The sequence below is a fragment of the Budorcas taxicolor genome, chromosome 17 (genome assembly GCF_023091745.1).
Source record: "Budorcas taxicolor isolate Tak-1 chromosome 17, Takin1.1, whole genome shotgun sequence".
Lineage (NCBI taxonomy): Eukaryota > Metazoa > Chordata > Mammalia > Artiodactyla > Bovidae > Budorcas > Budorcas taxicolor.
Genome location: NC_068926.1, coordinates 54,443,150 through 54,469,985, shown reverse-complemented (window position 1 = coordinate 54,469,985; position 26,836 = coordinate 54,443,150). Strand labels below are relative to the sequence as shown.

Here is a 26,836-nt window from a genome sequence, read left to right as displayed (position 1 = left end):
TAAATGGGCAGGGGGCGAGCTCAGTCATCATTGTTAGAATGTGGAGAAACTGCCATTATTCACGTCCTCTTCACTGTCACTTGCTGTTGCCAGACTCTGGAAAGGGAGGTTGCAGGGTTCTTGTTGGTCAGAAGAAGCTGCTCCAAAGAACATGCAAGAGAACTGGGGGTGGGGGGGGGGGGGGTGGGAGGTGGATAACTTGTTTATTTAAAGCAAGTCAGTGCTTGTCAAATGCCTCTTTTCAGAAACTCAGCCACTGTGGTCTCACATTAGCTGATGGTTCATGAGATATCCAGAACCTTCATGAGTGGCCCAAAGCACCCTAAGGTAAAACCCTTCCCTGGACTCCAGAGGCACACAGTTTGGGATCAGTGATCTTCGGACTACCCTGCCCGAGCCACTGAAACCAACACCAGGGCTGTGGGAGACAGATGAACAGAGACTGCTGGCTACCTTCCTCCACGTCATCCATCCTCTCCCCTTTCCCTCTTGCTGTGACAGAAGCTACTCCTGACCAGAGTCAGTCCTTCCCTCCCTGTCTCTGACTCCCAGCCCCTCCCATGCCTCCTCTACTGGATAGGAATATCAGCATTTTAAAATAATCAGATGTCTCATTAAAACATATAGCCTCATCCACGTCCTCCCTCCAACTTAATCTCTGCTGTAGAACTGTCTACACGTGCTTTTTCTATTTTCTCATTCTCCTACTCTTAGGTCCTATTAAAAAAGCTCCTGACCCTCATACAGAGATTGTCCTTATAATGGTCACCAAAAATTGGCAGATTCCCTAAACTAATGGCCATTCTCAGTCTCCACCCCACTAGATACTCACTGACACACTTCTCATACCTTCCCCATGCTATGTTCTTCTGGTGGTTCTTCAGTTGGCTTGCCTTTTTATTATTATTATTAAATTTATTTCTCTTTAAATGAAACAAACATGAATGTTTACCCTCTTCTACCCACACTTTGAATCGGGGTTTCTCAACCTTAGCACTGCTGACACTGGAGGACTTAAGTTTCTTTGCTGTGCGGGCTGTCCCGCTCCTGGGAGGACACAGAGCAGCACCCCTGGCCTCTACCTGAGATGCCAGTGGCAGCCCGCTTTCCTGAACTGCGACATCCAGAAGTGTCTGCAGACATTGATGGCTCTGTGTCCCCTGGCTGTGGTTAAGAGCCACTGCTTTAAATGGTGGCAGTCTTCTCTGCCACGCCCTCTCTCTAGGAACTCGCATTCACACTGCTGGCAGAGATTACTGTGTATATGCCAGGGAGTCTCACAGTTAGAATTTGAGCTTCCTATATCCTACTACCTACTTGATTTCTGCAACTTATATCCAAAATAGAATTCATGATCTTAGGACTGAACCTGTTTCTCCATCCTTGATACCTCCCTTTCCCTTAAGCTCCATGACCGATCCATCACAAAGTCCTGCTGTTTTATTTCCTCAATTAGCTGTTTACTTTGGCCACTTCTCTCCATTTTCTACTAAATCACCATCTTTCAGACACCACAACTGAGTTTCCAGTCTTGCTTCACTGCACTGTGGGCAGCCTTCCCTGTTAAAACCCTTCAAATACTTTCAATGCCACAGTACCTGACATGGCCATTTACCTCCGACATGAGCTGGAGCTCACTCACTGCTCCAGCTTCATTCACCCTGTGCCATTGTTTCCCCTTTGTCTACCTGCCCTCTGGCCACACTGGTCTTCCTCCAGGTCCTTAAAACTATCACACTCCCTCCATGACAGGGGCCTCTGCACATGCCACATCCACTCAGCTTCCCCCTGCTATCTTATCCTTTCCAGCTCAGCTCCAAACACCAGTTTCAAAGACTTTCTGACCTCCTGGAGTAGGTCAGCTCACACTTTAAATCCTCTCAAAGCACCTTGAACTTTTCCTTTATTAAAGTTACCACAGGTTAGTTTTTAAATTATCATATGTTTAGTCATATGGTTATTTGTTTAATGTCTACCTCCCCCACCCCCCATCCCCAGTCTATAATCAAGTGTAGGAACCTTGTTTATTTTGCACACCACTGTATACCCACGTCTATGACGCAAGGCCCTCAACAAATACTGGTGGGAGTTGCACGGTAGGTATCAAGCATGAATAAACAAACGATCCCTATTCTTGGCTCACCCTTACAAATCAGAAACTGAAGATGCCCTCTGCATGGGGCACTTCAGACAGCAGTTGCTGAACCTTGGCTCCAGATGCTGCTGCTGCTAAGTCGCTTCAGTCATGTCCGACTCTGTGCGACCCCATAGACAGCAGCCCACCAGGTTCCCCCGTCCCTGGGATTCTCCAGGCAAGAACACTGGAGTGGGTTGCCATTTCCTTCTCCAACGCATGAAAGTGAAAAGTGAAAGTGAAGTCACTCAGTCGCAACCCCATGGACTGCAGCCTTCCAGGCTCCTCCGTCCATGGGATTTTCTAGGCAAAACACCCCAAATTAGCTGTGATATTGCCTGTGGTAGGCAGAATGATGGTCTGCCCTCACCCCCAAAGATGTCCACGTCTTAATCCCAGGACCTTGCGAATATATCACAGGGCAAAAGGGAATTAAAAGAGCAAGTGGAATAAGGTTGCTATCCAGGTAGGCCCAGTGGGAAATCGCAACGACCCTTAAATGTGGAAATCAGCATCAGAGTGAGGAAATGTGAAATGGACTCCACCAGCCATTGCTGGTTTAAAGCTGAAGGGTAACCATGACTAAAAAATGCAGATGATCTCAAGAAGAAAGGAAAAGAAAGCAAGCAGATTTTTCCCTAGCCTCCACAAAGGGACACGGCCTTGCCAATGCTTTGATTTTAGCTCAATGAGACCCATTTTGGACTTCTGAACTGAAAGATAATTTGTGTTGTTTTAAGCCACTAAGCTTGTGGTAAATTGCTATAGCAGCAATAAGAAACGAATACACGGGTAAGCTAAAAATCTTAGTTTACTATGGTCTTTGAGAGCTGCCCTGAATCTGCCACTGGCTTAAGGTCAAATGTCATTTGCTACCCCCTCTTGTCCCCACCTACTCTTCAGCCTCTAAATCGTTCATGGCTGGATGATCAAGCCCTTCCCTACTATCTAATAGTCTTCTAATGCAGAAAGTCTGTGAATAGCTATGTAACTTGGAATGAGTCCAAGTTCTGTATGAACTGAGTAAGAAGGTGCATTGTTATAAAAAATTTTTTAACAGTATACATGTTTTCTTAAAAATAGAACTGCCATACAATCCAGCAATTCCACTTCTGCTATTTTTCTAAAAAAAATAAAAACACTAATGCAAAAAAGTATCTGCACCCCTATATTCTTTGCAGCATTATTTATAATAGTCAAGATATGGAAGTGACCTGTGTCCATCAACAGATGAAGGGATAAAGAAGATGCAGTGCATATATACAAAGGAGTATTACTCAGCCACAAAAAAGAATGAAAGTCTTGCCATTTATAACAAAATCAATGAACCTACAAGGTATTATACTAAGGGAAATAAGTCATAAAAAGACAAACACGATAAGATTTCACTTATATATGGAATCTAAAAAGCTAGACAAATGAACAAGCATAATGAAACAGAAACAGACTCATAGATCCAGAGAACAAACAGGTGGCTGCCAGAGCGGAGAGGTGTGGGGGGTGAGTGAACCAGGTGAGGGAGATTAAGAGGTACAAATTCCAGCTACAACATAAATGAGTCATGTGGATGAAATGTACAGCATGAAGAAATAGTCAACAATATTATCATAACTTTTATGGGACTTTGGTCTTTGAAAACCACTCTAAATTTCTATTATTGTGATCATTTTGTAATGTGTGGAAATACTGAATCATTATGTTATGCACATAGAACTCACATAGTGTTGTACGTCAATCATACTTCAGTCAAAAAAGATAACAATACTAGATATTTTTCCTCATTTCGGTGTCCCTGAGAGCTGTGTATAACTTCTTGATTAAACTTACTGAAAATCCACAATGGAAAAAATATTGGTTGTTATTTAGAATATAGTAATATTTCTCTGTGCTGTGCTTAGTCACTCAGTCATGTTTGACTCTTTGCAACCCCATGGACTGTAGCCTGCCAGGCTCTGCTGTCCATGGACTTCTCCAGGCAAGAATACTGGAATTGGTTGCCATGCCCTCCTCCAGAGGATCTTCCCAACCCAGGGATCAAACCAGGGTCTCCTGCATTGCAGGCAGATTCTTTACCAGCTGAGCTATCAGGGAAGCCCAATACTCCTCTACAATAGTTTAATTTTGAAAACCCCCTTCCCCAAAGTAGACTACTACCATATATTTATTTTTTTTTAATAAGGTGAATTTAAAAATTGGTTTCATTTTGGAATTTTGTGATACTATTGGAGGGATTTTAAAAATTTTCTTGGGCTATCCCAAACCAGGTCTGAAGGTCTGCCAACTACTGGCTTACGCAAAAGGAATACAGAGATGAATAAGACTCAGGTCTGCCCTTGATGAACTCACAATCCACCTAGTAGAGTAACGGGCATATCTATCAAGTTACTATGTGACAGTAATAACGAGTAGAATGAGAAGACTTCAGAAGGAGGTGTATCATTTGAGTTGGGCTTTGAAGGTGGGTAGGAGTTTGAACAGTGAAAAGAGGAATACTACTGCCCTGAAATGTAGGTGCAATAATATGAGCAAAAGTAGAACACAAAAAAGTATATGCCGAATGTTTCCATTAAGATCAGGAACTAGTAAGCAGGCACATTCTCTCCACTCTAAATGCTGTACCAGAGGTTATGTGCTAATGCAACTGAACGAAAGAATCAGTTGGAGGCATTAAAGAAGGAATGAAACTACTGGTATATAAAAAAGTGACATATAGTAAGTATGTCTGAAAACCCTGAGAGAATCAGTGATAAAACTAATGGAAATAATAACATAAGTCAGCAGGGTAGTATGATACAAAATTAACACAAAAAACAATAGCCTTCATATACATAAAAGGCAGTGAGAAAACAGAAAACAGAACATCCATTCACAGTAGCAATATAAAAGGTTATTTAGGAATAAGCTTAATAATAAATGTGTAAATATATGCGAAACATTTTTAAAACACTCCTGAAAGAAACAAAAGTAGACCTGAATAAATGGAAATACATTGCCTGTGATTATAGACAGAATGACTCAACATCATAAAGATGTCACTTAACATCCTCAAGTTAACAGAAATTTAAGGAAATTCTAATTAAAAAAAACACCAATAGATTTTTTTATGGAGTTGGATACATTGATATTAAAGTTCAAATAAAAAATATATACTCAGGAATAACCAGGACAAAAACTGACAAAATCTAAAAGGGATACTAAATCTATCAGACATTAAAACATAATCTGAAGGACTAGAACTGGACCTCAGAGGAGGAAATGAGAAGATTATATTAAATACTCTAGGGAAAGTCCCCTAATACCATTTCAAGGAGTTTAAGTGAAATTCTATGGGAAAAGTGGACAATCCAAGAGATTTAAAAGCAGGAGAGTGATGCTGAGCACTGACTATCTGCCAGCTCCATCCATTAGCTCCATTAATTTTCACAACAATTCAATTTCACAACAATTCATCATTATTATCCTCATTTTACTAACAGAAAGAAAACTGAAGCAAAGATATGTAACTTGTCCAAGTCACACAAGTGGCAAGACAGAGACTCCAACCCAGGAGCCCTATACCTTATTGTAAGGTCCAAACAGAATCTTTTAGTACAGTGTGGAGGAAAACGAGAGTGGAGAAGAATGGAGGTGTGGAGGCCAATCAGAAGGCTCACTGTATGTAGTTCAGATAGATGTTAAGGGTCTAAATCATTTACCCATAAAGTAATCTCATTTTTGCAGGAGTTAAGGCAAAAACTTCCCTTCCAAAGTAGAGTTTTCTTTTTAGAATTTAGGATTTAAGTGACATGACAGAAAAGAAAAGAGTGCTGTAATGAAACCTGGGGAGCTTACAGCTCTAAATGTCACTTTCCCTAGTAAGAAAATTGGCAATCTTAGCGAATTTCAGGGAGATGAAGCAGCAGGGAAATGTGTTCCTGTTGTTGTCTGTAAAAAAAATAAAAGTAAGCACAATATGTGTGACCAAAAAACAGGATGGGGAAAATGTTTTTGCATAATGAAAAGACAGATTTCAGTTTTTTTTTAATGGCCAAGTTAGTAATTCACAAGAAGAGAAAATTGCCGTTAAGTACTGGGCATATAACAGGTATTCAATAAATACTTATGGCATCAAACTGAATAATAAGTGGAGTTTACTGTCCAATTTTACAACCCTAGAAGTCTTTATTACAGCATTGTTATTGTTTAGTTGCTCAGTTGTATTTGACTGTTTGCAACCCCACGGATTGTAGCTGGCCGGTTCCTCTGTCCACGGGATTTCTGAGGCAAGAATACTGGAGTAGGTTGCCATTTCCTTCTCCAGGGGATCTTCCTGACCCAAGAATCAAACCTGCATCTCTTGCACTGGCAGGCAGATTCTTTACCAGGAAAACCCAGTAGCAGTGGATATTGTGACTTAAAAGTGAAATAAAGTCAAAAATGTAAAATTCATAGGGGTATGAAACATGGCAAGTGTCAGCTCCCTACTCTTTCTCGTAGTAAAAAACTGACTGCCATCCTAATGACACTTTGGAACTGCAACTTAAATTGGTCCATTTTGCTAATTACTATCAATTCTGAAAAGGACTAGTGAGAAGTAAGTTGTAACTTTTAGCAATATTATTTCTCTTTTCAAATTTCTAACTCTAAGAAACTCATATTTCCAAACCAATAATAACAACAGCAAAACAAGCTTGAATAAAACATTAATATAAACATGTAAGATGGGGACTATCATTAATTAAGATACTTCTAATAAATTATGTTTATCTTCAGTGCAATAGATGACATAAGGTTTAACATTATAGCATTTTGTAGAGTTTATCATCCATCTATAATAGCAAAATATTGGTATTACAATAATGTTATTAACTGGGACTCTACTACAAAGAAATTTGTGATGTTTCTTGTGATGAAATTTATATCTGTGCTACCATGAGTAAGAGATTTCTTGACCAAACTTGAAAAAGAAAATTAGGACACTTATTTTAGAAAACAAAGTATATGACTTTAGCATATTATCAGTATTTGTATGCAAAGATAAATATGCTATAAACAATCATAATTTGTTCTTTAAAACAAGTGACTCAAATCTGTAAACATACTTTGTTAGAATTACTCAATGAACAATTTGTTTTGTATTGACATTGTATAAATCAGCCTTTTCTCCATCTCAGACTGGCTTCAGCTCTCCCCATCAAAAAATAAGGAAATTAATTTCTAGGATCTTGGGGGTGGGCTGAGGCAGGGTATTGAAAAGGGAGATGGACAACAAGAATTCTTGACCTTGTCTTAGTTATGTCTCAGTGTTGTTGTTCCTTTACCTTCCTGAGACATGGAGACCCTGGCACATCTTCCGTGTCGCTGACATTGCTTTCTGGTACTTCACTAATATCTCCATCGCTTTCGGGTACTTCAGTAATGTCTTTGTTTGCTCTTTTCATCAAAGGGCTGCCACAATTTTCCAATGTAGAACTGTTCGTGGGAGTCTCATTAGAATATAGCCTTTTGGGTTCTACTTTTCTTGAGATATACTCTGGGACCTTGCTGGTTACATTTTTACCAGCCTTTGAATTTGAATGTATCGGCTCTGACCTGAGGTATTAATAGAGATTAAATGAATGAACTGTTTACTTTGAAATATATATTTGTATATAACTAAAGGAGCAACATGAAATGACAATGATAATACCAGTTTAGGGAATATATTGAAAAAACATCAAACTAATTGTTTGAAGGTTAAGATTCACATATACGATTATTTAGAAATTCTCTTGCAGATTCAAATTTTTCAGTAAAGCAACCCAAGTGTGCAGGAGACAATCTTATAACACAGTAGAAGGGCATAGGGAGGGAAAAAAAAGTCAAATAAATTATAATACATCTGTATGATAAAACTGTATAGAATCATTAAAAAGCATGTTTCCAAGTCATTATCAGCAATATTAGAAAATGTTCACAATATAATATTTTGTGGGAAAAAACAGAATATAAAACTACATATGCTATATGAGCCAATCTTGTTTTAAAATGCAAATATATGCAAAATTAAAAGTCTGAAAGAAAACACAGTGTGCCAAACATTAACAATGGCTGTTGTTAGGTGGAAAAATTGTGGGTGTTTTTCACTTTATTCTTTGCACTTTACTGCATTTTCCTAATTTCCCATAGAAATTTGTTATTTTTACTATGAAGTAGCCTCCACCAAAAAAAAAAAAGTTAAGAGGCAAAAGGGGGAGTTCCCTGGCAGTCCAGTGGTTAGGACATTACACTTTCACTGCTGTGGCCCAGGTTCAATCCCTGGACAGGGAACTGAGATCCTGCAAGCCATGCAGTGCAGCCAAAATTAAAAAAAAAAAAAAAAGAAAAGAGAGAGACAAAAGGGAAAAAAAAGAAAGAAAGAAAGAAAAACAATGGCTGCCTGTCCATACATCTAAGAAAGAGAGCTCTGGGTAATGAATACAAACCTTCCTGTGAAACTTAACACTATATCACTCCTAAAAAACAACCAATGAAATCAGAAATGAGTTTTAGGCAATGACAAAGATAAACCAGACAGTTCTGTTAAATTGTGATCATAAGAGAAAAAAGCAAGTATCTGTGAAAGATGGGTGATATTTCTATGTTACAGTTAGGTCTTCCTGGAGCTCTTCCTGATTCAGTTAAAATTTCAGATCTTCTAATGTTTTCCTTCTCAGTTGTTTCCTAAATGAATGCCACTGAATTATTGCAGAATAAGACTGCAATAGCTTTATCCAAACCAATAAAGACATTAAAAACACAGCCTTACCTTTTTTGTTTTTGTGAAAGACACAGTGTTTGTAGAGAAGATGCTCTACTTGGCTCATCAGCTAATGTAGCCAAAATAAAGTTGGCTTCCAATAACATATCATCAATACTTAAAGCCATTGGTCTAAAAAAGGCAAAACCAGAGCAAAAACCATATTCACTTTCTGATGGACACTGGGAAAACATTAGAAAACGATACTTAATTTTGGAGTAAAAAGAAATAGTAAAAGTAGAAGTCTTCTTTGTTTTTTCACAAATTGAGATAGTCCTTAGAGCTAAAAGAGCCCTTAAAAATCATCACATCCTAACCCAATCTCTTTGAAATTTTAGTTCTGAAATATAACATACCATATTTCATAGAGATTTAACTTGTTTAAGGCATATATAATTTTCTAATTAGGCAATTTATTCAGTATATCAAGTTTATAAATGTTTTCGCTCTGCAAAATAATGTATCTTTCTAAATCAAGTCACCAATCAAAAGAACACTAGGTTGTAACATGTTTCAAAATTTTAGTTTGATAAGTTTTGCTAGTAAAGTTACGGAATTCCTGAGGTGTGAATTAATTTCAGTGTGACCCAAAAGGTTCTATTTATTAGTATATGACAAAAGACAAGAAATAAACTCAGAAATTTCCCAAAGACCTACTTCCCAGGAAAGTCAAAATGAATGGCTATAGGAGCACGTATAGCTTCTGAAAATATCAGCACTCCCTGAAAAGAAAAGAAGGGAAAAAAATGTGAAGTCTTTATTAAAAACTGCCACTGATAATTCTAATTGGACACTACTTTTGGTTTTACCTTCAGTTCTTTGAAGCAAAATGTTATTTCAGTGTCAATTCCAACTTGAAAGAAGTCAAACTCATCTGGACCAACAAACATCTCACTGTATACAGAATCAGTCAGGTCTGTTCAATATTATAGGAAAATAAAGAACAACATCAATTCTGTAGGTATTTGTGAAATTTCAATAAGAAAATATAGTCAGGGACTTCCCTGGTAGTGCAGTTAAGACTCCTTACTCCTAATGCAGGGGGCTGGGGTTCAACACCTAGTCAGGGAACTAGATCCCACATTTCGTAACTGAGAGTTCCCCTGCTGCAACCAAAGATCCCACACAGCGCAACAAAAATGGAAGATCCTGCAATTAAGACCCAGTGCAGCCAAATAAATAAATATTTTTTAAAAAAGAAAAGTAAATATACCCATAAATTGTAGGTTAAAAATAGCCACAAGTTCTTTGACATTTCTTCATTGAGTGGTAGGGTCTATATCTGTGTCCCTTCCCCTTGGGGTGAGTGGGCTTTCTGTCTTCTCTCACTAATAGTATGTGGTGGAGTGATCCAGTGCTAGTTTCTGGTCTGGGCCCAGGCATTAAGAGACTGCCATCTCCACTTCCTCTATCCCACAAGCTGGGAGGGGTGGCCAAAAAAGAAAAAAATGGAAAGTAAAAATCAGCTTCACAGAATGGGAGAAAATATTTGAAATCATATATATATGACAAGGGAGGCTTCCCAGGTGGTGCTAGTGGCAAAGAACCCGCCTACCAATGCAGGAGACATAAGAGACACAGGTTTGATCCCTAGCTTGGGAAGATCTCCTGGAGGAGGGCATAGCAATCCACTCCAGTATTCCTGCTGGGAGAATCCCATGGACAGAGGAGCCTGGCAGGCTATGGTCCACAGGGTCACACAGAGTTGACTGAAGTGACTTAGCACAGCATGGCACATATGATAAGGGGCTAGTATTCAGAACAATAAAGACAAATAACTCAAGTGAAAAATAAACAAGGGATATGAACAGACATTTCTCCAAAGAGAATATACGAATAAACAATAAGCACACAAAAAAAGATATTCAACGTCATTAGTTACTAGAGGAATGAAAATCAAAAGCACAATGAGACAACACTTCATATCCACTAGGATGGCTATAATCCAAAAGACAGACAATAACAGGTGAATTTTGTTCTCTAATATTTCATTAAAATTTCATGTGCATTTTAAAAATGAAAATACAATCATACTATGCATACCATTTTATAATATATTCAATAATATATCCTGGCTATATTTCCACATCATAGTTTCTCAGTCGTGTCTGACTCTGTGTGACCCCATAGACTGTACAGTCCATGGAATTCTCCAGGCCAGAATACTGGAGTGGGTAACCTTTCCCTTCTCCAGGGGATCTTCCCAACCCAGGAATCAAACTGGAGTCTCCTGCATTGCAGGCGGATTCTTTACCAACTGAGCTATGAGGGAAGCTCAGTCCCTTATGTCAATAAGTACATTTTCCAAATTATTTCTGTGTATTGGTGTTTTGTGTTTTCCACGACAATATTAACTTCAATAAACATCTTTGATATACATACCCAGAGAGAAAGAGATGTATATATACACACAAACAAGACCACTATCTTTTTTTTTTTTGGCTGTGCAGCGTGGCTTGCAGGATCTTAGTTCTCCTGCTGCTGCTGCTGCTAAGTCACTTCAGTCGTGTCCGACTCTGTGGGACCCCATAGATGGCAGCCCACCAGGCTCCTCCGTCCCTGGGATTCTCCAGGCAAGAACACTGGAGTGGGTTGCCATTTCCTTCTCCAATGCATGACAAAGTGAAAAGTGAAAGTGAAGTCGCTCAGTTGTGTCCGACTCTTAGCGCCCCCATGGACTTCGGCCTACCAGGCTCCTCCATCCAGGGGACTCTCCAGGCAAGAGTACTGGAGTGGGTGCCACTGCCTTTAGTCCTCCAACCAGGGACTAAACCTAGGCCCATGGCAGCAAAGGCCTGGTATCCTGGTAGGCCACCAGGGAACTCCCAAGACTACTTTTAATAATAGCTTCATTGCATTTCACCAATTAAACCAATCTCCTATTCTCAGATCTAAGATACAGAAAAGTACTTTTATATATTAAGTACTTTTCTCCAGATAGGGGGATTCCAGGTGACTTTATTACTTTATTAGTGCTTTTTGTGTGTTTTTAATTTTTTTCAGTGAACATGAATTTTTTAAGTGTAAGAACAAAGGAGAAATAGTATTTATATTTTAAAAGGACCAAACAATACCTTACAAATACCTTCATCTCAATCAAGAAGGCTCATGTTACGACTTGTGGTTGCCATGGGGGAGGCGGGAGGGCAAGGAAGGGTTGGACTGGGAGTTTGGGATTAGCAGATGCAAACTATTAGATGTAAAATGGATAAGCATATCCTATTGTATAGCACAGGTAACTATATTCAATATCCTATAATAAACCATGATGGAAAAGAATGCAAAAAAAGAATATTTTAAAAAATAAATTAAAAAAAGAAGGCTCATGTCACTCCCAGTGTGCTGGCAATAAAGTAGGTTCAATAATAAAATTAAACAACTGGGTCCCCAGCCAAGCATAACTATAACTACTCATTAGAAAGCTGCTCACAAGGGATAGTGTCTCCTGGTTACTAAATGGCCATCTTTATTCAGAGATGGCATTATGAATATAAAACAGACCCTCTCACTAGCCACGCATATATTTTCCAGATCATGCACTTCTAAGTGCCAAAACAGAATACTAGATGAGACTTGAGAGGAGTAATAAGAGCACGGTGGTAACGAGCCTAAGCCCCGGAACCTGACAGCCTCTATTCAGATCATAATCCACCACTTATTAACTGTGTGACAGCAGCAAGTCACTTAGTTTCTCTGTGCTTCTTATTGTTCATATGGAAAGTGAGGATACTAACAGTAGCTAAATCATAGAGTTGTTACAAAGATCAAATGGATTCACAAATATAAACCATTTAGAACAGCATCTGGCAAAAACTAAACACTACAAAGTCACCTGACCCACCTTAAGCACTAGTTATACTGGTTTTTCACTTTTAAATAATGTTTCTACCTTTATATTCTTTCTTTAATGCTATCACCCCCAAAATATTATCCAAGGTCAAAGAATCCCAAACAGCTTATGCCAAAAATACCCTAGTAAATTTCCTTAATAGCAAAACTCCAGATTTAATCATGCCATAGTGTCTCCATTCCATCTGGATAACTCTTGGAAGAGTGAACTAAAGAAATATTCACATTTTCTGCCCTATATATTTGCCATCTGGAATATCTTACATTTCTAACTTAAAGTTAATTTTCCTTTTTATGTGGTCAAAGATCATCTCAATTGGATGGCTGGCCTCTTCCCTTCCTTTATGCTAAATACAAAGGATAAGAAATAGAACTTAAAATTATAACTGAAAAAATATTTTTCTCAGTAACCATTCTAATTTTAAAACAATTTGAATTTCAAAGCCAAGTATTTTAATTACTGGTTGACAAATTTCTTTGGTCTCTTGAAAATTTTGATGATCTTTCTATATTTTACTTTTACTGCCTTTTAGTCAAGAATAAATATTGTGCCAGTAATATTTACTGTATAACCACAGAGTAATCAAGAAAGCCAGGAAGTAATATTCCATCAAAGCACAGTGACACATATAATCCTTACCCATTGATTCCTCATTAGAACTCTTAATGCAAACCTTCAGTGGAGTAACAGCAAGAGTAACTTCCTCTTGACTCGATGTAAAAAGAACAATTGCCTCAGCAAGCAACCTGTAAGATGCAATGAACAATATTACACTATTTGAAGAACAGAAATAAGCTATCTTATCAAATGGAACTCAAATCTTTAATCTGGAAATAGTTGAATTGTCCTGAATCTAGAAAAATCTACCCAAAAGACTCATCTCTATTCTTCTACATGACCTGCTATATTTTTCACATATCTTAAAATTACACCATTGGAAATACCAGGGTGTTTCAGTGGTTGGGACTCAGGCATTCACTGCCGGGGCCTGGGTTCAATCCCTGGTCCAGGTTGTTCTGACATCCCAAATGCCCTTTCATCCTGGGTTCCCTTTTTTAAAACACCACTGAGATACAATTCATAATCTACACAATTCACAGATTGAAAGCTGTATGGTTTGCATTTCCCTAAGGACTAATCCCTTGCACTGCAAGGAGATCCAACCAGTCCATTCTGAAGGAGATCAGCCCCGGGATTTCTTTGGAGGGAATGACGCTGAAGCTGAAACTCCAGTACTTTGGCCACCTCATGGGAAGAGTTGACTCATTGGAAAAGACTCTGATGCTGGGAGGGACTGGGGGCAGGAGAAGGGGACGACAGATGAGATGGCTGGATGGCATCACTGACTTGATGGACATGAGTCTGAGTGAACTCCGGGAGTTGGTGATGGACAGGGAGGCCTGGCGTGCTGTGATTCATGGGGTCGCAAAGAGTCAGACACGACTGAGTGACTGAACTGAAGGACTAATGATGTTGATTATCTTTTCATGTGCTTGTTGGCCATTTGTGTATATTCTTCGGAAAAATGTCCATTCAGATCCTTTGCCCATTTTTTTAGTTAGGTTATTTATCTTTTTATTATTGAATTAAAAGTTCTGGCTTATTTTTAAAATCTAAGTGAGGTTAGATAAAAATGAGATTCTTAGAATTTCTGTAATGCTGGTGTTAACCTGATGCTAGACTTTAGATTAGCAGTGTTTCTCAATGCCAAAATGTCAGGAACACCTACCAAATTAATCCGGGAACTTTTCCAGTGTCAAGGGAGAGGTGTTGTTCAAGATATCAAACAAGCTTATACAAAAAATGACAACATGAATGCGCAACTCAAAAAAGAAAAATACAGACTTCTAGTAAATGTAAAGAGATGCTCAAGCTCCCTAGTAATAAAACAGACATAGTAAAGAACAACTAAAATGCCATTTTCTACCAAACAGGTTGGCAAAATTTTTGAAGATTAATCATAATCCTTTACTTGGAAGGATTCTCCTACACTTTTGGTAGGAATGTAAATTGTGCACAAACTTTTCAGATAGCAATTTGCTAGTCCATATGTATGCAAATTTAAAATTTGTGTAAGCCTTTGACCCAGTAATTTCATTTCCAGGACTCAATATGTGTTGTGGGCTTCCCAGGTAGCTCAGTGGTAAAGAATCTGCCTATTAATGCAAGAGATGTGGGTTCAATTCCTGGGTCAGCAGGATCCACTGGAGAAGGAAATGGCACCCCATTGCAGTATTCTTGCCTGGAAAATCCCATGGACAGAGGAGCGTGGCGGGCTACAGTCCATGGGGTTGCAAAAGAACTGGACACAGCTTAGCAACTAAACAACAAAGTATGTGATACAGTTTTCAAAGAGAAAAAGGTATCCATAGATATAGGGAGAGGGAAAGTTATAGACAAACTGACTATAAATAGAAGATGTAAAAAGATATACCCCAAATTGTTAACAGATAGTACGCCTGCCAAGTGTGATATATGGGGTGAGCAGAGGGGAAAGACTTTCACTTTTCATCTTTGCACTTTTCTATAAATCATAGATGCATTGCAAGGAGTATGTATTTCTTTTGTAATTTAAAAAACAGTAAGGGAAAAAAAATAAAATAAAAAACAGTAAGGGTAAAATATCTTTTAGCTTACAAAATAATTAATGTTTAATGCTACGGTTTAATTGAAAAATTGAGTTCCCCCACACTGACAAATATATCTCACTCATTTTCTAGGAAAAAACAAACAGGGATAAAATCAATCACATAAAAACTGTTACGATTTCCTCATGCTGTGTTTTAAGACACACAGTGTCTAATAAAAAGCATCATATGAATGCAAAGTGTTATCAAATAATATATTTTTCTCTTAATACCACTTGATGTAGAAAGCCACTGATGGGATATTTCTAGAACTTTCTTGTCCAATAAGTTATTATTTCTACCATTAGGCAGTTATTATCTCCTATTACCTTTCTTCAGGTTTCCTCTTGATCCTGTAAGGTGATTTCTCCAAGTCTAATGTTAGCTTTAAAAAATGTAATTGATTTAAAAGTTCTAGGGCATTAATTCTTTACTCTGTGACCATATTATATTCAGGAATAAAACAACAGAGAACTCATTACCTTGGTTGAATCACTAGTGTATTAGCACACATATTCTTTTGAAAAATAACTTGCAAAGGCTGACTTTCTTGAAAACACACATTATGAATCTTCTTAATACCTTAAAAATAATAAAGCAATCCATTAATAATTTTAAGTGCAAAGTTAAAAAATTTTTTAAGAGTTTTACACTTTTAAGTTCAGATTAAAATGATAAAATTAAAGTAATATTTAATATCTAGCAGGTGCACATAGGTTACAAGAAACACTAACCCAAATGAATGTGTTTATCGCTCCCTAGTGGACACCATGTAACACGTCACACTCTCCAAACAATTAGGCAGCAGAGTTCCCACATTCTTTTGAATTATGGGTAATTTCTTAAATTGTGTGTAAAATAGTAATTGCCCACTACCAATCATATATCTATGATTCTCTTTCAGAATTTTTCAACCAAGGCTGATATTTCTGGATGGGACCTTTGAAAATAAAACCTGAGCATTGAACCTGTGTGTTCTTTCCCTCTGAGAGGATGAGAGGAGTATGGAGCAGTGATGGCTATGGTCCAGAGTACCGACAACTACAGTATATACTGCACAGACATTATCTCTGATCCTCTCAATCTCTCTATGGAGTAGGTACTTAATCTCAGAAGAGGAAACTATAGCTTGAGCTTGGTTAAATGACTTCAAGGCTAAGCTGTTTTAACAAGTATAGTCAGAACTTAAGTTTATCTTTTTGTTTTTTTCTGAATCTAAGTTTGAACAGTTAGAATCAGACATGGAACAACAGACTGGTTCCAAATAGGAAAAGGAGTACATCAAGGCTGTATATTGTCACCTGCTTATTTAACTTATATGCAGAGTACATCATGAGAAACACTGGTCTGGAAGAAGGACAAGCTGGAATCAAGACTGCCAGGAGAAATATCAATAACCTCAGATATGCAGATGACACCACCCTTATGGCAGAAAGTGAAGAGGAACTCAAAAGCCTCTTGATGAAAGTGAAAGAGGAGAGTGAAAAAGTTGGCTTAAAGCTCAACATTCAGAAAACTAAGATCACGGCATCTGGTCCCATCACTTCATGGCAAATAGATGGGGAAACAGTGGAAACAGTGACTGACGTTATTTTTGGGGGGCTCCAAAATCACTGCAGATGGTGATTGCAGCCATGAAATTAAAAGATGCTTACTCCTTAGAAGAAAAGTTATGACCAACCTAGATAACATATTGAAAAGCAGAGACATTACTTTGCCAACAAAGTCCCTCTGGTCAAGGCTATGGTTTTTCCAGTGGTCATGTATGGATGTGATAGTTGGACTGTGAAGAAAGCTGAGCACCGAAGAATTGATGCTTTTGAACTGTGGTGTTGGAGAAGACTCTTGCGAGTCCCTTGGACTGCAAGGAGATCCAACCAGTCCATCCTAAAGGAGACCAGTCCTGGGTGTTCATTGGAAGGACTGATGCTAAAGCTGAAACTCCAATACTCTGGCCACCACATGCAAAGAGTTGACTCATTGCAAAAGACCCTGATGCTGGGAGGGATTGGGGGCAGGAGGAGAAGGGGACGACAGAGGTTGAGATGGCTGGATGGCATCACCGACTCGATGGACATGAGTTTGGGTGAACTCTGGGAACTGGTGATGGACAAGGAGGCCTGGCATGCTGCAATTCATGGGGTTGCAAAGAGTTGGACACGACTGAGTGACTGAACTGAAGTTTGAACATAGAGCCCATATAATAAAATCCAGGTAGGCTACAACTTTCTACAGCATAATAATGTTACAATGAGAATCAAAATGATTCACTATAAATAGCATTTCTCAACTTGTTTTTTTAACTGAATTAATAACAGCAATATTTATTATTTTCACTGTATGTTTGATGGTATATCACATAGTGGGCTTCCCAGGTGGCGCTAGCGGTAAAGAACCTGCCTGCCAATGCAGGAGAGAGACATGGGTTTAATCCCTTGGTCAGGAAGATCCCTTGGAGGAGGTCATGGCAACCCACTCCAATATTCTTCCCTGGAGAATTCCATGCACAGAGGAGCCTGGTGGGCTACAATCCATAGGGTTGCACAGAATCAGACACAACTGAAGCAATTTAGCACTCATGTACACATGTTACAAAGTGGTAAGTACACAGGAATTAAAAAAATATGGCAGAAAGGGAGCTGGGGAGTGCCAGTGGTGAGGGTAGCAATTTAAAATAGGGAGTTCAAGGAAGACCTCATGGAAAAGATGCCATTTGAGCAAAGACTGAAGGAGGTCTTCAAAAGATCAAACCATGTGCTGTCTGGAGAGGGAGCTTGCTAGGCAGAGGGGACAGCAGCCCAGCCCTTGAGGAGAAGGCATGCCTGGGACTCCTGGATCATGTGGGACCTCACAGGCCATTGTAAAATCTTCAGCTGCTACCTTGGGTACAATGGTGAGCTTTTTGAGAGTTTTGAGCTGGAGTGACATAATCTGACCTATTTTAAAGGTATTACTGTGGCTGCTATTTTGGAAAGATATGAAGCTCAAAAGTTGGCATACCTTACTTATTTTAAAAAATATTTTCAAGTTACTTTTAGATGGATACGTAATAGAAGACAATAGATGTGCAAGGCATAACATTTAAAAATTACCAAAAATAGACAATGAAAGTTAGTGACCCTCCACCTCTGACTCCTGCCACGCACGCCAGTACCCTTTTCAGAGGTAACTACTGTCACTGGTTTCTTAGGTATGCTCCAGAAATAGTCCATGCATATACAAGCACAATCATACCTCTGTAACAAATATCTGACTCAGGTGAATATTGTATTGGTATTACCAAGGATATCCAAGTAATGCCTTATTTCTTTGTCATCCCTGAGGCTCTTTTTCTTGCTGCTTGCTTCCTTCCCCTTTTTCATTAACACGAACAAGACACTTTCAGTTTAGACCTTTGATCACACTGCTTCCTCACAGTAGAATGCCCTCCCATTTCTGACCATTGGAAATGTACCCAGATGTGAGGCCAGCACCTACAAAACCTTCCTTTCCTCTTCACCTTTTCTCTCCCAAGTACATCCACTGTACCCTTTTAAAAGTTAAGTTGGTTGGGGGCTTCTGTGGTGGTCCAGTGGCTAAGAACCTGCCTGCCAATGCAGGGGACATGGGTTTAATCCCTGGTCAGGAAGATCCCACATGCTGCGGGATAGCTAAGCCAGTGCTCCGCAACTGCTGAGCCTGTGCTCTATCTGGAGCCCTCGAGCTGCAGCCGAGCCCTCGTGATGCGCCTACTGAAGCCCACACACCTAGAGCCTATGCTCTGCAACAAGAGAAGCCATCGCAATGAGAAGCACCACAACCAGAGAGTAGCCCCTGCTCGCTGCAATGAGAGAAAACCCACGCAGCAATGAAGACCCAGGGTGGCCAAAAATAAACAAATAAATCTTTAGAAAAATAAAGTAACTTGGCTTGATGTACTTCTTCATTGTATTTTTTTCTAGCCTTCTAGTTTACTAATTTTCCATGACAGAATGCAAATGGGATAAAAATTTAAAGTCCTGTTTACTCTGTGTCATTTACTGACTTTTTCTAGTGCTGCACAAAGTACTGAACTATAATGAGACAAGGAATTTTCACCAGAATTTCTTCCTTCATTAAGAAAGTCTTATTATTGAAACAACAATGAAAACAAAACAGTTGAACTAAATAGAATGCTTAGCAGCGTTGACTTAAATTCTGGCATAAGTTCCTTATCTTCTCACAGACCAGCAACAAACAGTCTGAGGTCCAGCCGCCAGTCCGTGGACCGCTTGAAAGCACTGGTCTGTACCGTCTGCTCCCAGCAATGGAATACCTGATGCTACGATAGAATCCTGCTTGCTATTTCATAGCTCAATCTGCAACTTCCTTCAGTGGCTCCAGAGAACTCTCTCAGACCTGAAGAGCAACAGCTAAGGAATATGCGTTATTTTGGAGATGTTCCATTTGTGGAGTGTGGAATTTCAGAGGTTAGTGATAGTTCAAAAATCTTACAAGTTGACCAATGTTCCAAATCCCTTTACATTCACTGTTACCGAAGTTTAATCATGAGTAGATCTGTAAATGCCCTTTCAAAAAATCTTAAAACCCTGAAGTGGGAATCCTGCCCTCTTGACACCATGTCATTAATATACATGTACAAATCAGGGTTTTATTTTCACTCAAATAGCCAGTGCCCCCCTCTTAGGGAATCCCCTCTCTGTTGGAGACCTGTTTTGTTGATCAGAACAGAACTTAGTAGCAGGCGCTTTGGATCAGCAGAGCATGTTCTTCAGGGACAACTCACTGACTCATTTTTAGCTACTCTGGGACTTGTGCAAATGAAAATACAGAGAGATGATAGAATTATTACTAGGCAGGTGAATATTTCATATGAATCTTGGTTCTTGATGATATAAATCATCTTTTTTCCATTAATAGATGCTAAGTACTCAAGAAATCACCATTCTGGGAAATACTTGTGATTAGATTCAGAGAAATTAGTCTTTTTTAGTGGCTCATATTTTCACAACTGTTTTCTATCAGTGAAGAGAGCCAAATGTACTTCACTGTCCTTTATTTCTTCCCAAATTCCAAATATGTATTTCTAGAAATTTATTGGATATCTCTGCCCAGGTGATTTTTCTCAACTAAATTTGAACACTGTTTCCCGGCCAGATTACAGAAATAAAATTGCAAGCCTAATTTCCTGAGTCATACAGTTTTGGAAAATATGTAAATATTAATATTTACCCCAATTACTACACTAGCATCTATCGCCTTTGTTCCCCTTCCTTCCTGAGACATCCTTCCCTGTTGTGCAGCCACCACGAGGTTTGGGAGGCACCAGCTTCACTTCAAGCATCACTTGTGGGCCCTCACTGGTATAAATCAATTGATGTAATCTTATCTCCTTTGTGATTGAATTTGGTCCAGATATGGCAATAAGCCAAGGCAATTAGAGAATGGAATTCCCGTGGTCCCCCAGCATTAGTTTAGGTTGGTCCAATCAGAGCCAAGCCAAGTACTTTTGTTCAATGCATGTATGAGATATAACTCTCACTCCTCTTATATGAAAGAGCAAGCATGCTGCCCCAACAGCTGCTGCTAGAAGTCACCTTATTATTAACAGTTTATAAGAGAAGCTGGACTTAGTATAAATCACATGGAGGAATGTAGAGCTGAGAGAATTTTATTTTATTTTATTTTTTTTAATTTGTTTTATTTTTTTAATTTTAAAATCTTTAATTCTTACATGTGTTCCCAAACATGAACCCCCCTCCCACCTCCCTCCCCACTGAGAGAATTTTAAAAGGAAGGAGGAGGAGAAGCAGCTGCTGCAGCCTGGATCAAACCACCCCTCTGATCTAATTTTGAACTTTTAGCTTATATGAGCCAACATTCCTCTTTACCGTTTAAGTCAGTTTGAGTTGGATTTTCTGGGTATTTTTCCTTTCTTTCTGTTACTTGTAACTTAGAGCATCCTAACTCATACAATTTCCCAACAAAAGCTATTAAAAATCTACCAATCACAAATATGTATTGGACATTAATCAGGTCACTTGAGACATACTTAAGAAACTGAAAACAGTACTAGTGATACCTCTTAGACACTATGCCAGGTATTTCTCTAAACACTGCAGAGCTATAACTTCCTATAACTCACTGAATCTTCACAAAAACCCTAGAAGGCTTGTATTACTATTGTCCCCATTTTACATAAGGGAAACTGAGGCACAAAGTAAAATAATTTGCCCAGTGTCTCAGCAAGGAAGCAGCAGTGCAGGTTTCCACCCCAGACCTTGGGGCCTCCAGAGTCCATGCTCTTATTATCATGCTATATATATTTAACCATGTAAAATCCTATATGTAGACGACACCACCTTTATGGCAGAAAGTGAAGAGGAACTCAAAAGCCTCTTGATGAAAGTGAAAGAGGAGAGTGAAAAAGTTGGCTTAAAGCTCAACATTCAGAAAACTAAGATCATGGCATCTGGTCCCATCACTTCATGGCAAATAGATGGGGAAATAGTGTCAGACTTTATTTTTCTGGGCTCCAAAATCACTGCAGATGGTGATTGCAGCCATGAAATTAGAAGACACTTACTCCTTGGAAGGAAAGTTATGACCAGCCTAGATAGCATATTCAAAAGCAGAGACATTACTTTGCCAACAAAGGGCCATCTAGTCAAGGCTATGGTTTTTCCAGTGGTCATGTATGGATGTGACAGTTGGACTGTAAGAAAGCTGAGTGCTGAAGAATTGATGCTTTTGAACTGTGGTGTTGGAGAAGACTCTTGCAAGTCCCTTGGACTGCAAGGAGATCCGACCAGTCCATCCTAAAGGAGATCAGTCCTGGGTGTTCATTGGAAGGACTGATGCTGAGGCTGAAACTCCAATATTTTGGCCACCTCATGCGAAGAGGTGACTCATTGCAAAAGACCATGATGCTGGGAGGGATTGGGGGCAGGAGGAGAAGGGGACGACAGAGGATGAGATGGCTGGATGGCATCACCGACTCGATGCATGTGAGTTTGGGTGAACACTGAGAGTTGGTGATGGACAGGGAGGCCTGGCGTGCTGCGATTCATGGGGTCGCAAAGAGTCAGACACGACTGAGCAACTGAAGTGAACTGAACTGAAAATCCTACATGACTACGACATTTGAATATCTATCTTGCAAGGCTGGGAGGCAGGAAATCTCTGTTACAACTTGGTGTATCAGAGAGAATGAATGAAGGAATTGGCTCCTACAATTGAGGGACTGGACTCAGAGCACTTCTAATACAAGTAGGCATTATTCTTTTTCTGTTCTTTGCAAGGAACACTGTTACCAAGCCACACTTACAGAATATCATCCAGCAGTTAGTTAATTTTAGAATAATCAATTGTTAGAGTTCAGATGAACATTTAAAAAATTGGTCTGGGGACTTCACTGGTAATCCAGTGGTTAAGACTCCGTGCTCCCAATGCAGGGGGCATGGGTTTGATCCTTGGTTGGGGAAATAAGATCCTATATGGCAAAAAAAAAAAAAAAAAAGCCCCCAACTGGTTTGTATGTAGGCATAGCCTGTGCCACTGACAAGCCAAAAAAAGAAAGAATTAATACCAGTCATCTCACAATACTTCTACAGAGAAAAGTACAATAATATTTACAACCTCCCTATCATAGACTACACAAATTCTAAGCAATATTGCAGTCTGAATATTCTAAACGTGAACAATATTAACAAAAAATGCACATACTTTAAACTAGATTTAACTATACCTACCATGTCTGCAGAAGAACTGAATAACTACTTTGCACTTGTCAGATCTGGTAAATATTTTGCACTTCTCCACATTTTTCTCTAGGGAATTCAGACATCTAAAGATGGGCAGAATTGACTGTAACGCAAACACATTAAAGAACAGCACATACTTAACATGGTTGCTTGATTACTTTTAAAAAAATCTAACGAGTATTTATATTCTTAAATGGACAGACCTGTCCAAGTATTAAGAACAGGATAGGTGTTATACCCTATATATCGAGCATTTCTACAACACAAGAGGAAATCAGGCTCTCTTACACTTACCTTCATTCCCAATCTGCAATTTAAATTCAATATTATGTCAGTATCATTCATTTTCACTGAGGTTGACCATTGATAATGTTGAAAAAACACAGGAGAGAAGAGGACACATCCATATGCTGACCGACAAGAATTCACAGATCTTAAAGCAAGCTAGAAAAATAAAATAATAGCCATATAGGAAAAGAAATCAGCTTTCTTTAATGGTTAATTTAAAAAATTATAATATGTTTAGCATGTCATTGAAATGCATTCAAGTTAGCTATGGGATGTTAACTGCATTATATGGACCACATTATACATATGAATTATAATATCGATATAATATGAACTGCATTTTACAGTGTGTTTTTTTTAATTATTATTATTTTTTTGGCTCTGCTGGGTCTTCATTGCTGCATGAGCTTTTCTCTAGTTGTGGCAAGCCGGGGCTACTCTCTAGCTGTGTCATGCGGGGGCTACTCTCTAGTTGCGGTGCGCGGACTTCTTAACGTGGTGGCTTCTCTTGTTGCGGAGCATGGGCTGTAGGGAGCATGGGCTTCAGCAGTTGTAGCATGTGGACTCAGTAGTTGTGGCTTCCGGGCCTCAGTGCACAGGCTCAATAGTTATGGCACAGGGGCTTAGTTGCTCCACTGCATTTGGGATCTTCCCGGGTCAGGGATCAAACTGGTGTCTCCTGCATTGGCAGATGGATTTGTTTACCACTGAGCCACCAGAGAAGCCCCTTTAGAATGTGTTTGTAATTTGCATATGTTTACACATATGTGTCCATATCTATACTATACCTATAGGTTTTAGGTCTAAAATCCTGCATGTTGAATTTGTATTTTTTGTTTGTTTTGGTAACAAGAACATATTTTTAATTGCAAAAATGTAAATGCTCACAGGTGCCTTAACTTTAAAGTACAAAGTGAGCAAAGGCAATAATACGAAAGGAAGAAAAAAGACTGCAGCAAATGGCAGTCTTACCTTGTCTAAGGTAAGAAATTGTTAGTCAGTCAACCATTAATACTTCCACTTGGGAATGCAGGCCCCAAACTAGCAGATCTTCTGAGTTTTCAAGAGAAGCAAGAAATTCAGATTATGTGGACCCTCTCAACTACTGTTAGAAAATTATTTCAATTTTTTTAAATTGGAGGATAACTGCATTACAATATTGTATTAGTTTCTGCTGTATAACAGTGTGAATCAGCTATAAGTATACATATTCCCTTCCTTCTTGGCCTCCCTCCCACTCTCCCATCTCACTCCTCTAGGTCATCACAGAGCACCAAATCGCACTCCCTATGTTATATTTCAATTTTTGAAAAAACAGTACAGGTCCCACAAAACATTTCTTCAAATTATATCTAGCCTCTTGACCACTAGTTTGTGATTCTGGCTTAAATCAATTGTGTATGATTTTTTTTAAGTTTACCATGCTCTAAATGTATTCAGATATGTAAAATACAGATCAACAATGAAAGGGATAATTACAATTTCTGGATTTCCTAGTTAACATTCAATCTGGACTGGGATCTTTAAACATCATCTTTTGCCCTTACTTGATGGTCTATGAGCTAAATTTCTTACTTACACCTTTTTCAGAGGGGTCTAGCCACAGCTCATCACTAATTCGTGAGAGAGCTTGGATTGCTTTCCCAAATACTATGGAGAAAAAGAAAGATGCTGTTTACATTCTTTCAAACAATAAAAATAAACCATAGAACTACTTCAGCTTTCACAGGACTCAAGATAAACTCACAAAGAAGAGTGTTTTATAGACTAATGCTACAAACTGCTTTAAGAAATACAGTATAATGGCCTTGGCAAAATTCCAGACACATAATAAGTGCTCAATAAATTCACAGATTGGGTGTGTGAAATAATAAAATGCAACAAATGGAACTACTGTGGTAAGCTAATTTCCATACTAAAGCATTTTTAAACTTGGTTTAAATGTATACCCCTTACTGCAAAAAAACAAAAGTGTGAAAACAGAGCATACAGAAAATGGTTCAAAGGATTTTCATAACTTCAAAGGTGGCAAAGTCAAAACAAGAGAGAAATTAGAGGCATTCAAGATATATCTCTGATGCCTGATCTTGCCAGAAAACACAGTTAGAGGCCCTGTCATTAAAGAGTAGCTAGACCTGGATGAAATACTGGTCTGATCTGGTATGACACTGTTGGTGTTCCTAAAAATTATGAGTAAGTAAAATATATATATATATAGCAAACAGGGGGGGGGGGGGGGGGGGAATAGAATCAGAGCTGGAGGTGCAGGCCTCAAACAGAGAACACAGGATGACTAGGGAAAAAAAAGAAAGTGGCCCGTTTTTAACACTTCACATTCACCACGTTTTCCTGGAGCTAGCTAATGAAGACCTTTTGTTCATTCAGTTAATATTCACTGAGCCCCTAGCAGATTCCAACCAAGAATATAAGCCAAGGCAATGGGGGATATAGCAATGAACAAGACAGGTTTACAGTTCCCACCCTCACAGTGCTTAGGTTCTGGAGAAAAAACAAAATTAAAGAATCATACAAATTATCACTTATTGAGAACTAAGGTACACACTGCAAAAGAGAACTTTCTAGAACTCTGAAAACATGCAACAATGGGGATCTTTTTCTTTCCTGATCATTAATACTGATCCATAGATGCCCTCAACATAGCGGGAGCCAGCTGCGACACAAGATGCCTTTCAATGATCATTTTCAGATTATGATCTGTAGAAAACCATTACTTTTCGAAACAGAAACTTTCTGGAGTAACTTACATGTTTAAAGTACCATTTATAATAAGGATTAGTTCTTTTACATTACCATTTGTTACTGAGCTCTTTACCTGCATTTCATTCCTACAATACTATAATAAAGATGCTGTTATTATTCTCATTTCACAGATGAGGAAACTGAGCCCTGAAGGGATTCAATGGCTTGTCCCAGGTCCTACTTTTAAAAATGGTAGAATTTGGAATAAAAACGAGGTTTATGCTTTTCTCATCGGGCTAAAATACTTTTAACTGTCCAAGCGTTATTTTTCCCAAGTTCCCACACAGTCCTTATCACCCCGAGTTTGAGGCCTACCCTTCCACTACCTGTCCCGGTGGTGCAACTTCATTTCATGGACATCAATGAATATAAATAATACGCATAAATAAAAGCAGATGAGCCTTCATTTGCACCTCAGAAGTTAAAGACCCTGGGTGAGTGGATGCTGCCTATGGCCAGGCCTTCTGTCCCTTAGGCATAAAGGCAAAGGTCAAGAAATGAGACGACGGTGGAAACGTCCCCACGCCCACAAACCCTTTTTTACACAGGAAGGCAAGAAAGGCCTCTGCACCTTTCACCTGACTGCCGCTCATCACGCATTTCAGCATGGCTGCAATTCCTAAAAAGTAACGTCACACGGCACGCCTCAGACCGAGGGCCCCAGATGTTGCCCGGATG

The 26,836-nt window shown here is 39.0% G+C and overlaps 2 protein-coding genes across 2 annotated transcripts in view; one reads left to right on the top strand and one right to left on the bottom strand.

Annotated features, from left to right (window-relative positions):
* Positions 1–33: 33 nt before the first annotated feature.
* On the bottom strand, positions 34–26,825 carry RAD9B (RAD9 checkpoint clamp component B). Its single transcript, XM_052655065.1, has 11 exons — positions 26,730–26,825; positions 24,978–25,048; positions 23,405–23,554; positions 23,099–23,213; positions 15,851–15,950; positions 13,381–13,487; positions 9,701–9,807; positions 9,549–9,613; positions 8,901–9,023; positions 7,435–7,705; positions 34–162 (listed from the first exon to the last, which is right to left on the bottom strand). Exons 1-11 carry the CDS (start codon positions 26,764–26,766, stop codon positions 34–36), a joined length of 1,275 nt encoding a protein of 424 aa, XP_052511025.1. The 5' UTR covers positions 26,767–26,825.
* Positions 12,010–26,836, top strand: part of ANAPC7 (anaphase promoting complex subunit 7) — a 102,768-nt gene continuing 87,941 nt past the window's right edge. Inside the window, exon 1 of the mRNA XM_052655064.1 lies at positions 12,010–12,014. The gene's annotated coding sequence lies outside the window, so the exon portion shown is untranslated. The remainder of the gene's footprint in view (positions 12,015–26,836) is intronic.